The sequence below is a fragment of the Nerophis ophidion genome, unplaced genomic scaffold (assembly GCF_033978795.1).
Source record: "Nerophis ophidion isolate RoL-2023_Sa unplaced genomic scaffold, RoL_Noph_v1.0 HiC_scaffold_52, whole genome shotgun sequence".
NCBI classification, from domain to species: Eukaryota; Metazoa; Chordata; class Actinopteri; order Syngnathiformes; family Syngnathidae; genus Nerophis; species Nerophis ophidion.
Window position 1 is genome coordinate 168,258 of NW_026906974.1, and position 16,162 is coordinate 184,419.

General features: G+C 42.7%; 2 protein-coding genes across 3 annotated transcripts in view; one reads left to right on the top strand and one right to left on the bottom strand.

Annotated features, from left to right (window-relative positions):
- LOC133546945 (oocyte zinc finger protein XlCOF6-like) overlaps positions 1–16,162 on the top strand; it is a 127,607-nt gene that overhangs the window by 33,513 nt on the left and 77,932 nt on the right. The window lies entirely within an intron of this gene.
- Positions 14,899–15,514, bottom strand: LOC133546951 (atherin-like). The gene is made up of 2 exons (XM_061892804.1): positions 15,167–15,514; positions 14,899–15,089 (listed from the first exon to the last, which is right to left on the bottom strand). The coding sequence occupies exons 1-2, from the start codon at positions 15,491–15,493 to the stop codon at positions 15,027–15,029; spliced, it is 390 nt and encodes a 129-aa protein (XP_061748788.1). The 5' UTR covers positions 15,494–15,514; the 3' UTR covers positions 14,899–15,026.

Here is a 16,162-nt window from a genome sequence, read left to right on the forward strand (position 1 = left end):
CTCCGCTGACGTCCGCTGGAATCCTCAGGAATATTGGTATTCGGCTCGAAGGACCAAGTTAATGTTAGGGTCAAATACCATGAGACATTATATGGACACAAAAACAGAGAATAGAAAACAAACCAGTGATTGCTTTTCACGTACGAGGAGAGAAACTGGAGCAAGTTGTCAGTTACAGGCTCCTAATTTACTCTGACACTTTCTCCAGCCTCCTCGCCTTTCTAATTCATTTAGAGAAGCCCTTTCAGTAAAAACACGCACACACAGCTGCGCTCAGGGAGGGGGATTTACAGCTGTACGGGATAACTAACCCCTGTGGTGAGAATTAAACACAGGCAAATACATAGCAATAAAAAGATTAGCAACTTCCTGCATTGCTCTGGGCCATCTGCAAATTCCTCGTTTAAGTGGGTAGGTCAACCTAAGTTCAATCTAAGCATAGTTTCATTTATACTTGTCTACAGAATGCGCAAAACAATCATATTTGAATAGAAATTTGATAACTTATTTACAATTAATCCAACACTGCCCCCTTCTTTCCTATCTCCCCTCTAGTCCTATCCATGTCCATACCTTCCTCATACATCAGCTCACTATCCCCTTCCATCTCTTTTCAACCAGCTACCAGAATCCATAGCTGGATAATGGAGAGGTTTTGTGAAATAATAATTAAAAAAAGAATCACCTAAAAGCAAAAATAAAAATGAACTAAATCTCCTCTGTTCTGTACATCATTGTCCAAGTGACATTATATTGTCATCTTCCTCTTTATGCCATTTCCTCAAGGTGACAGAAAAACATGATACAACCTGCCTATCATGTGATTCTACCATGTTGGCAAAATACAAACACACAATATATTGACATATATAACACATAAAACATGGAATTAGAAGTGAACAGTACCCATCCCTACCAGCAAGTGTTGTTGTACTGGAAACTAATTTACAAACACAACTTCATCACACACAATACTCCACTATGGAATTGTTCGTACATTAAAATGAGAAACAAATCCATCTTTGAACAGCAATGGTTTGAAAAAGGCATTTGGTCACTGATGCACTTATTGACTGATAAAAATAGTTTATTATTTGAATATTTCATTAAGTACAACCTGCAAAAAAAAAAAAAAAAAAAATTAAAAAGGCTTTCATTCAAAATATTCAAATTACTGTATATCATCTTTTTTAATTATTTACTATTTCTTATTTACTGTATTTTCTCTGGAACAAAAAATACTCATAACTTGTAAGTTTCCATTCTTCCTAAGGCAAAGGAGTTAATTTATAAAAAAAACAAACATAATTAACCACTTAAAATATTTTTTAGGATGTTGTTTTGCAATTGAAGACAGCACTTGTTTGTTTTTGTGATAGGGAAACAAAATAAACAGTTTATTTTAAGAATGTATGCAAAGTAAATCTCTGTGGGATGATGTACAATATTGGCTTTTGTCTGACACTCCAAACTTTGACTGATATTGATGTTTTTGGGATGTTAAAAAAACAAAAAAAAAACATAAAAATATTTAAAACACAATACTGGATTTATTTGATGTATCCACAAATGTAAGTTTGTAAAAACAAAGCCATCCTTCCACAAACAATTCAGAGATTTTCTCTCACTTTTATATTGCATAAAGGTCTGGGGACATACATATAAAACAATCACAACACAATCATAAAAAAGATAATGAATAAAATAGATTATAAAGACCCAAGAGATGATTGAAAAAGTCACACATTTTACAATTGTATAAAAGACAACTGTTCAAATGATGTATAAAGTAAATAATAATATGCTTCCTGAAGTGGTCCAGAAGATGTTTCAGATGTGAACCAGTACATATGTATATCATATAAAGGTGATAATCTATGGGATTATTAACAATTACAAATACAAATATGTAATACTTCAATATTTCATATGAATACGTCTAAAATTGTATGCTGAATATATATACATATACATACACACATATATACGTACACACATATACATATATTTATATATATACACCCATAAAATGATTATTGCATGTAAAATATGTCCCGTACTGTTTATTCCCACCTTTTTACTCAAATTGTTCTGTCCGTGTTTTAATAAAAGTACACAATGTTGCATATTTATGCATGTATTTGACTGAAAAAAGCACTGTCATAAAATATCTCAGCAATAAATGTAGAAGAAATTTAAAAATATTGTTAGACAAACAACAATGTCACACATGTTATATGTGCTGATGTTGTTAGAAAGTCAAAATGAAAGTCTGGACAGTTTATTTCAAATCCTGCAGTTTCATTTGCTGCTGCTGTTCTCACCAGCACACTTGTGTTTCTTACACTGGTACTTAGAAGACAATCTTTCACCACACACACTGCAACTCAACACTTTTTCTCCAGAGTGTCTTCTCATGTGTGCTACAAGGGTTGATCGTTGACAAAAGCTTCTGTTGCAGATTGAACAGGAATGTGATTTTTTACCAGTGTGTGTTCTCTTGTGTACTTTCAAATCCTGACTTTGTGTAAAGCATTTACTACAGATTGAACAAGAAACAGGTTTTTCACCAGTGTGTGTTCTCATGTGTACTTTCAAATATTGATTTTGTGTAAAACCTTTACCACAGGTTGAACAGGGAAAAGGTTTTTCTCCAGTGTGTGTTCTCTTGTGCACTTTCAAATATTGACTTTGTATAAAACCTTTACCACAGATTGAACAAGAAAACGTTTTTTCGCCAGTGTGTGTTCTCATGTGTACTTTCACATTATGACTTCGAACAAAACGTTTACCACAGACTGAACAGATAAAAGCTTTTTCACCAGTGTGTGTTCTCATGTGCACTTTCACATTGTGACTTCGAACAAAACGTTTACCACAGACTGAACAGATAAAAGGTTTTTCTCCAGTGTGTGTTCTCATGTGTCTTTTCAGATGACTATGGTTTTTAAAAGTTTTGTGAGAGTGAGAAGATGTGAAGTGAGTGTTGTCAGTGTGACATGTCTTATCATCTTTAGAGTCTTCATCATCAGTGTCAGGAGAGTGTGACGTTGTGTCCTCACTATCTGATAGTGGAGCTAAGAGCTTGTCTGCTTGTGATCCTCCACAGTGGTCTCCATCAGCTTCTGTTGTCATGTGTTGTGTTGAGCTGCTGCTTGGAGGCTCCCCCCCTCCCCTCTCCTCACTTTCACCTTTCACCTCATCATCTTCACTCTTCACAGTCACTGGGAACTCCTCCAACCATTTAGGCTGACTGATGCCCTCTTCCTCCTCTTCCTCTTTAATGTGCGGCGGCTCTTGGTCCTCCTCTTCCACTTTAAAGTAGGGTGTCAGTGGGTCCTCCTCTTCCTTTTTGATGTGTAAGATCAGTGGGTCCTCCGCTTGCCCTTTAATGTGAAGGGTCAGTTTAACATTATGGGTCTGTGGCGTCTCGTCTTCCTCTTTAATGTGTGTGTGTGTGGGGGGGGGGGGGGTTGTGGCTCCTCTCCTCCCTCTTTGATATGTTGGGAATGTGGTACCTCTTCTTCCTCGTGTATGTGGGGGGACTGTGGTTCCACCTCCTGCTCACGAGGACAATGTGCTTCATTGAGGTCTGCGGGACAGGAGAAAACAAACATTCTTGATAAAAGTCCAGCTTTGCTCAGTCACATGAGACATTGTCCTGCACCAACATATGATCTCACAATCTCATCAGTTTCCCCTCACAGCAGTCAGGGTACTTCCAGCTGACACATGAAGAAGACCTTCAGGGGAATGCCTTCCCAGGCCAACGTCCAATCCACCTTATTCATATAAAAACATCCTAAAAGTCATTCCTGCAATCCTTAATGGTAGACGCCATACATGAAAGTGTGCTGTTCTCCCTCTGAATAAGTCATACACACACAGGAAATAATGTACCACATGCCAGCCTCCACGCAGTAGTACTAGTGATGAGCTCCCCCTGCTGGTGGACAATAACTACTGTCATTTTCACATTCATCTTTAGAGACATGTCTGTTATAAAAGAAGCATGAACACAGTCAACATGTTGGCCAAGAAAGATGACATCTGTTTTGCTTTCATTTAGATAGTGTCACCACAGTTAAACTGGGAAGAAGTAATCAGATTACTGACTACACCTTCAAAAGATAACTTGTTTACCTTATTAATATTAGCGCTTCACGGTGGCAGAGGGGTTAGTGCGTCTGCCTCACAATACAAAGGTCCTGCAGTCCTGGGTTCAAATCCAGGCTCGGGATCTTTCTGTGTGGAGTTTGCATGTTCTCCCTGTGAATGCGTGGGTTCCCTCCGGGTACTCCGGCTTCCTCCCACCTCCAAAGACATGCACCTGGGGATAGGCCCCTCCCACCTCCAAAGACATGCACCTGGGGATAGGTTGATTGGCAACACTAAATTGGCCCTAGTGTGTGAATGTGAGTGTGAATGTTGTCTGTCTATCTGTGTTGGCTCTGTGATGAGGTGGCGACTTGTCCAGGGTGTACCCCGCCTTCCGCCCGATTGTAGCTTAGATAGGCGCCAGCGCCCCCCGCGACCCCGAAAGGGAATATGCGGTAGAAAATGGATGGATGGATGGATGAGCCACAGTTATAACAATCCAAGATGGCGCCAGTGTGTGCTGTGGCCTGTCGTCTCTCGCTGTCAGCTCTGTTTGTTTATGTGCTGTTCACGTTTTTTGTTGTCCCTGTCAACTCACTGTTGGTGTATGATCGCCAAACGCTGTTGGATCTGTGTTCCTCTCACACGGACATGATCATCTTGGACGTTGGTTTTTCGACGTCCAAGTCAGCGTTCTCACCTGGCCGGATTCCTCCTTTCCTTTTTCGCCCACTGGCTCCTCCCCCCCGGCGAAAGCGCCACCGGCGCCCCGGCAAACGTGGCGGCCAGCTGGTGAGAGTTAGGGCACTCCTGGCCCGCCTTTCCGTGGCTTCCCGAAGGAGGTATGGTCCGGTACCTGGTCTCTTCCTGCACCCGCGTTCGCTGGATCCCCCCGGGTCCTGGATTGTGCCGGTTGTCGGTTTGCAGAGGGAAGCTCGCCCGCCTCGCTCCTGCTGTCCCCGCCCCCGAAGACGCGGCGTGAATTCCCGCCACCTGCGGGCTCTGTGTCAGGCCCCACCTGGATTAGCAGCGGCCTTGGACGAGCCGGCCCCCGTTAAATTCAGTCTTGTTAACGCAAGATCATTGACCAACAAAACATTTATCCTGAAGGATTTATTGGTCTCCCGCGGACTGGACCTCCTCTGTTTGACAGAAACCTGGCTGAGAGTTGGTGAGTCCGCCGCTCTTAATAAACTTCTACCTCCGGAGTGTTCCTATTTTAATTCTCCGCGGTCGTCCGGCCGAAAAGGAGGAGGATTAGCAGTGGTTTTTAAAAATGACTTTAAATGCCGTCAGATCCGCCTGCAATCCTCCTTTTCAAGCTTGGAACTATGCATGTTTGAACTGGGTCTTTCTGGTGTCGTCCTGTGTGTCGTCGTATATCCACCACCCAAGTACCACAAAGACTTTATAAATGACTTTTCTCAATTTCTGGCCGAAATCCTGCCCAAATATGATCGTGTCTTAATTGTTGGTGATTTTAATATTCACACCTGCTGCCCAGACGAACCTTTATCCAGGAGCTTCCTGAATGTCATTGACTCTTTTAACTTTGTACAGTCTGTGTGTGGTTCTACACACGAACGCAGGCATACACTAGACCTTGTACTGTCTTATGGTTTTATTGTTGACAATGTTGTTATTGGTGATGCGGTGTTCAGTGATCACAGTCCTGTTATGTTTAATTTAACTTTTGAACCTGATGTAAAGCCGCTTGCCGTGCGTCATGCGCGTGTTATTAGGTCTGACACTGCAGCCGCCTTTTCTCCTTTGTTTACTGAGTCCATGCAGAGTATATCACACCCTGCAGACACTCAACAATTGATGTACTCTTTTCTTTTGACATGTTCTAAGATTCTGGATAGTATAGCGCCCCTCAGAGCTATACGTCCCAAACCAAAACAGGAACCTTGGCTCAATGAAAGCACACGCACAGCTCGGCTTGAGTGGCGAAGGGCGGAGCGCAAGTGGAAAGGGGATCACTTGGAAGTCTCCTATCAAATTTTAAAAGAAAACTGTCGAAATTATCAAAGTGTGGTTAAAGCTGAGAAAACAAAATATTTGTCAGACTTAATTTTAAATAGCATCAGTAAGCCACGTGTTCTTTTTAATACAATTAGTAATGTTCTTAAACCAAATCCAGCCACTTCACTGGAGATGACAAGTGAAACTTGTGAAAAATGTATCTCCTTTTTTAATGATAAGGTTGCTTCTATTCGGGCAAATCTTTCTCGTTTTCCATTAAGTTTTAATGTGGCCACTCAGTGCTCGACTGTGTTCTGTCACTTTGAGCCTGTGTCAATGCCTGAACTTACAGGAATAGTCGGCAAGCTAAAACCCTCGTCATGTCCCACAGACCCAGTCCCCCCTCGCTTTTTTAAAGAAATCTGGGACACTATTGATTTGTCTGTTAGGAACATCATCAACAGCAGCTTGATTTCTGGCTGTGTCCCCTCCTTTTGTAAAAGAGCTGTTGTTGAGCCTTTGATTAAAAAAACAGGTCTTGATCCGACAAGTTTGTCAAATTATCGGCCCATTTCCAAATTACCTTTTGTGTCAAAGATTTTGTAGAAATGTGTTCTGGCACAACTGCAGCCTTTTTTAGATGAAAATAGCACTTTCGATCCATTTCAGTCTGGATACAAAGCTTTGCACAGTACTGAATCTGCACTTTTAAAGGTTTTTAATGACTTGCTTTTAATGTCTGATTCTGGCAGCTCTGCCATTTTAGTGCTTTTAGATCTTACAGCTGCCTTTGACACAGTCGACCACACAATTATTTTAGAGCGCCTGAGAGACTGTGTGGGTGTCAGGGGGACTGCGTTACAGTGGTTCAGATCTTACCTGTCTGAGAGGTCCTTCTCTGTCAGGCTGGGGGACGCCACCTCCTCTTCTGCCCCGCTTTACTGTGGTGTCCCCCAGGGATCTATTTTAGGCCCCATCCTGTTCGCTCTTTATCTCCTCCCTCTTGGAGATATTTTTAAGAAACATGGAGTGTTTTATCACTTTTATGCAGATGACTGCCAAATTTATATGCCAATTTCAAAAAGCCACGGCCCCCTGACACCCCTTCTTAACTGTCTATGTGACGTCAAGGCTTGGTTAGCCCAGAATTTTTTAATAATGAATGAGGGAAAAACGGAAATTTTAGTTTTTGGTCCGGCCCTCACTGACTTGGGACCATTGCAAAATGATGTGCGTCCCAAAGTCACCAGCCTTGGCGTCACTATAGACAGCCATTTTAAACTAGACAAACAAGTCAATGGCGTTTTAAAATCGTGTTTTTATCACCTTCGTCTTTTAGTAAAGGTTAAACCGTTTTTATCTTTTAACCTTTTTGAACAAGTGGTGCATGCTTTTATTTGAAGTGGCCTGGACTACTGCAATGCACTTTATGCTGGCATTAGCCAAAAAGCTCTCTCCCGGTTGCAGTTAGTCCAGAAGGCGGCAGCAGGACTTTTAACAGGGGCCAGGAAACGCCAGCATATAACCCCAATTCTTTTGCACTGGCTCCCTGTTCATTTTAGAATTGATTTTAAAACATTGCTGTTTGTTTTTAAATCTTTACATGGACTGGCACCTCAATATATCTCGGACTTCATCCAAATTTACATTCCTGCGCGCGCTCTGAGGTCCGAGAGCCAGTTCCAGCTCGTGGTGCCCAAGACCAGACTTAAGACCAGGGGAGACAGGGCCTTCTCTGTGGTCGGCCCTAAGCTCTGGAACACTCTGCCCCTCCATGTTCAAACTGCTTCCACAGTGGAGTGTTTTAAGTCTTGTCTTAAGACCCACTTTTATTCTTTGGCTTTTAACACTACGTGAGTTGTGTGGTCCTCTGTCCTCTGTTGTCCTCTGTGTTTTTTATACACTTTGATTTCTATTTTACTGTTTTCATTGATTTTACCCTTTAAAATAGTTTTTAATCATATTTGTTTTTATATTGTTTTTATTGGTTTTATATTTATTTATTTATTTTTTTTTTTATTCAGTCATTGGTGGAGCATAATATATATATACATACTTTTTTTAAATTTTATTTTATTTATTTTTTTAAATTTTTTTTACAATTATTTTTAACACGGCTGTGCAGCACTTTGGAAACGTTATTGTTGTTTAAATGTGCTATATAAATAAAGTGGATTGGATTGGATAGTAATGTTGGATTAAATTAATTTAGAGCGTTTCTAGACACTCAAATTGCATTAGAGTGAGAACTGAGAAGGCATCATTCATGCAGTCCACACATTCAATCAAAATCAGAATCAGACATACCGTATTTGCTTGAATTGCCGCCGGGTATATAGTATGCACCTGCCTAGAATTACTGCCGGGTCAAACTCGTTTCGCAAAATAATTAGCGCATGCTTAGCATTACCGCCGGCTCAGGATTAACGCCGGGTCAAACTCGTTTCGCAAAATATTACTTTTATTAGCGCATGTCTAGAATTTCGGCCGGGTCAAACTCGTCACGTCACGAGTGAAACTTCACCTGTCATCATTTTCAAAATGGAGGAGGCTGATTTCAATAATTTGAAATCGCATAAAGGGAAAAAGATTAAGAGCTATTCAGCAGGATTTAAGGTCCAAGCTATTGAATATGCTAAAAAGAACACTGAGCAGCTATGTTTTATTAATATACCGTACCTGCGTGTGTCAAATATGAGTCATTAAATGATTCCCGCCTCCTGGTGGTAGAGGGCGCTAGTGATCCTTCTTGCGACTACTCGGCTGAAGAAGAAGTGACAACAAGCAGCAAGAGTGAGCAGCGTGTGTTTATTTTTTCCTCTCGCTTGCACTTTTAACATGGAGGATTACATCCATCCATCCATTTTCTACCGCTTATTCCCTTTTGGGGTCGCGGGGGGCGCTGGCGCCTATCTCATATCTAAAATAAAACAATTTTCTAAACTGGACTTTCAATCGAAGCAGGAGGTAATAAAGGAAGATCTCCATCGAGACAGTGAAACTTTTAAAACTGAAGAAAGATAAGGAAGACTTTTATGACCTATGAGAAAATTCTTACAACTCTTCTTCTCTGACCTTCCCAAAGTAATAATCCAATCAATAATCACTGAACTCAACACAAAAAAGGCATATTATTTCAACAATCTGCGATGATGTAACGACTTTCCAGGGTGTAGGCCGCCTTCCGCCCGATTGTAGCTGAGATAGGCGCCAGCGCCCCTCGCGACCCCAAAAGGGAATAAGCGGTAGGAAATGGATGGATGGATTATTTCAACAATGACTTCCGGTGTCACAGAACTGGCTAATATAACAAAATCTGCTTTTCATTGCACAATATCAGGGAAATTGACATCAATGTAAGAGCAATGTTGTCATTCTTAGGAGAAGCAACATTTGTTAGGGAAAATAATGCCTTGCCGGTAAGGTCTAATCAGGTGTACTGGAGAGGACCCTAAGCCAGATAGTCGGACCTCGGATTCAGGAGGAACAGTGTGGTTTTCGTCCTGGTCGTGGAACTGTGGACCAGCTCTATACTCTGGGCAGGGTCCTTGAGGGTGCATGGGAGTTTGCCCAACCAGTCTACATGTGTTTTGTGGACTTGGAGAAGGCATTTGACCGTGTCCCTCGGGAAGTCCTGTGGGGAGTGCTCAGAGAGTCTGATTGTGGCGGTCCGCTACCACTATGATCAGAGCTTGGTCCGCATTGCCGGCAGTAAGTCGAACCCGTTTCCAGTGAGGGATGGACTCCGCCAAGGCTGCCCTTGGTTACCGATTCTGTTCGTAACTTTTATGGATATAATTTGTAGGCGCAGTCAGGGCGTTGAGGGGATGTGGTTTGGTGGCAGCAGGATTAGGTCTCTGCTTTTTGCAGATGATGTGGTCCTGGTGGCTTCATCTGGCCAAGATCTTCAGCTCTCACTGGATCGGTTTGCAGCAGAGTGTGAAGCGACTGGGATGAGAATCAGCACCTCCAAGTCCAAGTCCATGGTTCTCGTCTGGAAAAGGGTGGAGTGCCATCTCCGGGTTGGGGAGGAGATCTTTCCCCAAGTGGAGGAGTTCAAGTACCTAGGATGATTAATTACCATGAATCAATTACCATGAATTGATTAACATGGACCCCGACTCAAACAAGTTGAAAAACTTATTCTGGTGTTACCATTTAGTGGTCAATTATACGGAATATGTACTGAACTGTGCAATCTACTAATAAAAGTATCAATCAATCAATCAATCAAGGAGTCTTGTTCACAAGTGAGGGAAGGGTGGATGGTGAGATCGACAGGCGGATCGGTGGGGCGTCTTCAGTAATGTGGACGCTGTATCGATCCGTTGTGGTGAAGAAGGAGCCGAGCCGGAAGGCAAATCTCTCAATTTACCGGTCGATCTCTGTTCCCATCCTCACCTATGGTCATGAGCTTTGGGTTATGACCGAAAGGATAAGATCACGGGTACAAGCGGCCAAAATGAGTTTGGGTCTCTCCCTTAGAGATAGGGTGAGAAGCTCTGTCATCCGGGAGGAACTCAAAGTAAAGCCGCTGCTCCTCCACATGGAGAGGAGCCAGATGAGGTGGTTCGGGCATCTGGTCAGGATGCCACCCGAACGCCTCCCTAGGGAGGTGTTTAGGGCATGTCCAACCGGTACGAGGCCACAGGGAAGACCCAGGACACGTTGGGAAGACTATGTCTCCCGGCTGGCCTGGGAACACCTTTGGATCCCCCGGGAAGTGCTAGACGAAGTGGATTGGGAGAGGAAAGTCTGGGCTTCCCTGCTTAGGCTGCTGCCCCCAAGACCCGACCTCGGATAAGCGGAAGAAGATGGATGGATGGAAGATAATGTGTTCTGGACCACTCATTCATCCTTTAAACACACAATTGTCCCGTCCTTTTAGGCGGTCATTCAAAATAGCGACTAAACTACAAAGCTAAAGCTGGCAAGGAAAATCCATAAACCCACAACACATCTCATCTGCTTGTGTTGTTGTGAACGACATCATCAATGTTGGAATAATGTAGAAACAGGACAGCAGTCGCAAGTGTCGCCTCCACACATCGTTCTGAGAACAGCAACACACTTCCCCTTCACAATAATAGGTCTGACTGCGCTAACAAAATAAAGGTTTTAAAAAAAATGCACCTTAAACAAGCGTAATGAACTTATTGATGCATTTACACAATTATTATGCTTTGATCCAAAGTACGGGTCAAAATTGTCTAAAGATTTATTGCACAAATAAATGTGAGCGATTCTACATTTAATTAACAAACTGGAAAGAAAATAACATTTGCCTTGGTGCCCTAAAATATGAACCCTCCTTTAAGGCAACACTTGTCTTGACCTTAAAAAGTAACATTTTGAGGCCTGTCGATGATGTGCCTTTTTCCCACCCATCCATCCATTTTCTATCGCTTGTCCCTTTTGGACTCACAGGGGGGCAGAAGGTGGGGTACACCCTGGAAAATTCCATAAAACCTTTACACTATTTATTTAAATTGTATCCAAATTAAAAATATATCCTCCAGTTTGTGGCTATTATGGGGCATATTTCCAGAGAATATGCATTTTTACAGCATGTTTTAAAGAGATAGCGATTAAAAAAATGACTTCTGGGTATATTATATTGCTCAACTAATTCTTATTAGTGAGCAGAATAGAGGCGCTCTCATTGACTCAAATGGTAAAATTAGGATGGTCAAGATTTTGCTAACGTTTGTTTAGGACTTAGAATGCATACAAAATAAAAACATGTTATTGTCTTACATATGGATTGTGAATGACAGGCAAAATAAAACAAATCAGATCCCCTTTGATCATTTCTCTACATCCTGTGAACGGGTTGAGGCTGTGGTGAAAGTGAGAAAATAAATACATGTTGGGAAAATGCAAATTTAAGGAAAAATGGCTGACAAACTTTTTAAAGGGGAACATTATCACAATTTCAAAAGGGTTAAAAACAATAAAAATCAGTTCCCAGTGGCTTGTTGTATTTTTTTAAGTATTTTTCAAAATTTTACCGGTCCCGAAATACCCCTAAAAAAAGCTTTAAAGTGCCTTTTTTCCACTACCTGCCAAGATACGGTCCATTTCCCTGTGACGTCATACAGTGCTGCCAATACAAACAAACAGTGGCGAATAGCACAGCAAGATATAGCGACATTAGCTCGGATTCAGACTCGGATTTCAGCGGCTTAAGCGATTCAACAGATTACGCATGTATTGAAAAGGACGGTTGGAAGCTATTGAGCGAATAGCTATTAACGCTATTCATAGCCATAGCATGGCCGATTAGCTGCGTTAGCATCGCCGGTAAAATGTGCAGACACTCCGGCACATTCAATGGGGGTCTGGCGGCAGATTTCTTGCCACTTTCGCATCTTCGGTGCAACTTGAATCCCTCCCTATTAGTGTTGTTACACCCTCCGAAAACACACCGACGAGGCATGATGCCTCCAAGGTTCCAAAAAATAGTCAAAAAAACGGAAAATAACAGAGCTGAGACCCGTGTGTGTAATGTGTTGAAAATGAAAATGGCGGCTGTATTGCCTCGGTGACGTCAAGTTCTGACATCATCGCCACCAGAGCAATAAACAGAAAGGCGTTTAATTCGCCAAAATTCACCCATTTAAAGTTCGGAAATCGGTTAAAAAAATATATGGTCTTTTTTCTGCACCATCATGGTATATATTGACACTTACATAGGTCTGCTGATAATGTTCCCCTTTAAAACCTGCTTAGAGATTGTTGGTGGTAAACCCAGAGAGGCATGTGTGTGTTATAAAATGATGGTAGAGTTACCTTTATTATCTGGGTTTAGGGGCCATGTCATGGGGCCCGGCCCAACTCTGACTTGTTCCACCACTGACAGTTTATTGTAGAAATAGACTGGGATATGTAACTCATCTTTAGTAGTTACATTCCACAGAACACAGACAACCACGTGGTTGCAAGACCACGTTGCAAGTAGCAGACGGAATGCATCATCCTCACAAGACAACACAACTTCTTATACACAATATATTGCAGAAAAGTGTTAATAATGAAATATAGTGTTAATAAAGATGTGAGAGTAAGAAGTAAACAAACCTGTTCTGTGTAACACAACTTGATGTTTCTTGAAAACAGCGTCCAGTAGTTGATGTTGTCGCTCCTTCTCCTCTTTTGTAAGACAAAGTTCCTCCTCATACTTTGCTATCCTTCTTTGGCCCATTTTCACACAATCACAACACTTTACTCTCACACTTGATCTCTACTTAGCGATGTGTTGATAACTTCTGTGTCTTCTGTTAGCAGCTAACAAGCTAAGCTAACTAGCCAGCTAAGCTAACTAACAAGCAAAGATAGCACGAGAAGCGGCACAGTGCTTCTAGCGCATCGAGACCACTTTATCCTTAAATAAAGAATCACATATGTATTTTATACGCCGTAAATATTATAAACTGGATAACAAATAATAAGACTGGCTTATTAGCGTCCTGCACACTTCTTTCTCCTTCTCCTCCTGTTCTGCTGCTTTCCGTTTACCCCGGAAGCTGGGAATGACGTCACAGCCGAGCGGACGAAGAGGTAGCTCTATATAAGATATTGCTTGCTGTCACTGTTACCATGCTTTTCTTTTACGTAATATTTATTTGAATAACAATGTGATATAAACGAGTGTCTTGTTTTTCAAAAATAAATTCAAAGTATATCAAACAAAGCTTTAATGTTGGGGTTCAGTGGCGCCCCCGTGCGACATTTATTGCAATGACAAGAGTGAAAGTTCTGGAAATTGTAGCGATATTACTGCCTGATTTATTTAAATTTACCCTTCCACGTGTTTTTATTGTTGTACCCTTTTAGTCCTAATCTATTTTATACAAAACATTAATAAAACATTGAAATATCACAGAACGTGACGTCCAGGGAGCTCCTTTGTAAAAAAGTACAGGAAGTGACGTAATTTCACGCATGCGTGGATCGATCGTGTCGTGAATTTATATCCATTTTTAAAAAGTGTGAAACATTTGCTCTCTTAAACAAAAGTCTCTTAAAGTGAAATCCAAATCCTCACATTGTGTTGATTTCAATTTATTCATTCAGTCTTAGAAGATTTGTATAAAATAGAAAACACTTACATTATATTTATTGGAATATATTAAGTCGTTTTAAATAAGCACATTTAAGCACAAGTTTATCATTTAATTATATACATTTTATTTTAATCTTATTGGAATGGTCTCTCATATTTACTTTTACTTTCTTTAACGGGTTTTGTTTGTAAGAGGATTGGATTTAATGTGATGTTTTTTATATTGCTCAGTAAAATACTGAAAACACTGACTCATATTGTATTGAAAGTACCTTAATGTGTCCAAACATTGTTTATGTATGTTTAATTGTTCAATAACAAAATAAAATAAATACAAGTAGAACTGGCTAGCAAATAAACTCTTATATTAACATCAATAATGTTGAAGTCATATTACATGACATTATACAAATATGTATATTAAATATAATTTGAATAGTTGGCAAGTAAACAAAACGCATTTGCCATACCTAATTGTATTATATCAATTATAACTCAACCGCACACATTACAACATGTATTCACACTTTGTTGTGTGAAAATTGTTGGGATGTCGCATGGCTGCAGTTGTGTGACCTCAAGTATGCAAAAATCCAGGAGAGCAGAAAGCAGGTAAGATGATTTTAATTTCATCAAAGTAAAAGATATAAACAGAAAGCAGTCTTGCATGGAGATGTTCCCAACATAGGTTTAACTTCGAGCACTGAGGAGTGCTCGAGTGAAACATAAATAGACCTGTTGATTGACCGCAGCTGAGGAGACCTGTTGATTGACCGCAGCTGAGGACCGCTGCCAATCAACGGCGAGTGTGACAAAAACAGTGCTCAGCGGAGTAAACAGGAAGTATGACAAAATAAGAGCACTGAACAGGAAACAAAGTACAAAACACGAAAAACTATCAGAAAGTAAGTGACAGATCGTTACAGGACCTCCCCCTCAAGGAACAGATACCAGATGTTCCCTGGAAAAGAAAAATGGAAAAAAATGTCCACAAAGTAAGGGAGGATGGAAGGAGGATTTGGTGGAAGGTCGCCAAACCTTGTGTCCCCGCAGCCAGCGAGGGAAAGTCAGGTGGCGACGGCGCGTAGAGCGCCGCTGGAACTGGCGGGGCGGGCGGCCACGGAACAGCCACATCATTGGCCGAAAAAGAGACGAGTGCATCCCGCGAGGAGGACGCCCAGGGCACGGCCACATCCGCGGCTGACGTGGAGGCGGGCGCGCTGAAGCAGGCCCGGAGACAGCAGACAAAGCGGCGGGGGCTGCAGCCAAAACAGATACCTCTGCAGGAGGCGGCTGAGGAGCCGATGTTGGTGCCGGCGTGGAAGCGGCAGACGTCATCAACGGCGTGGAAGCGGCAGACGTCATCGGCGGCGTGGAAGCGGCAGACGTCATCGGCGGCGTGGAAGCGGCAGACGTCATCGGCGGCGTGGAAGCGGCAGACGTCATCGGCGGCGTGGAAGCGGCAGACGTCATCGGCGGCGTGGAAGCGGCAGACGTCATCGGCGGCGTGGAAGCGGCAGACGTCATCGGCGGCGTGGAAGCGGCAGACGTCATCGGCGGCGTGAAAGCGGCAGACGTCATCGGCGGCGTGAAAGCGGCAGACGTCATCGGCGGCGTGAAAGCGGCAGACGTCATCGGCGGCGTGAAAGCGGCAGACGTCATCGGCGGCGTGAAAGCGGCAGACGTCATCGGCGGCGTGAAAGCGGCAGACGTCATCGGCGGCGTGAAAGCGGCAGACGTCATCGGCGGCGTGAAAGCGGCAGACGTCATCGGCGGCGTGAAAGCGGCAGACGTCATCGGCGGCGTGAAAGCGGCAGACGTCATCGGCGGCGTGAAAGCGGCAGACGTCATCGGCGGCGTGAAAGCGGCAGACGTCATCGGCGGCGTGGAAGCGGCAGACGTCATCGGCGGCGTTGAAGCGGCAGGCGTCATCGGAGGCGTGATTGTTGCAGATGTCATCGGCGGCGTGAAAGCGGCAGATGACGCCGGGCGAGGAGCAGCAAATGCTGGCCGAGGAATAGCGGATGCCGGCGG

Excerpts from the sequence above, each read along its gene's own strand:
- LOC133546951 (XM_061892804.1), bottom strand. The coding sequence starts at position 15,493 with ATGACGTCTGCCGCTTCCACGCCGTTGATGACGTCTGCCGCTTCCACG. Across the intron at positions 15,090-15,166 it reads GCTGGCTGCGGGGACACAAG|GGAACATCTGGTATCTGTTC; the intron begins GTTTGGCGACCT and ends TTTCTTTTCCAG.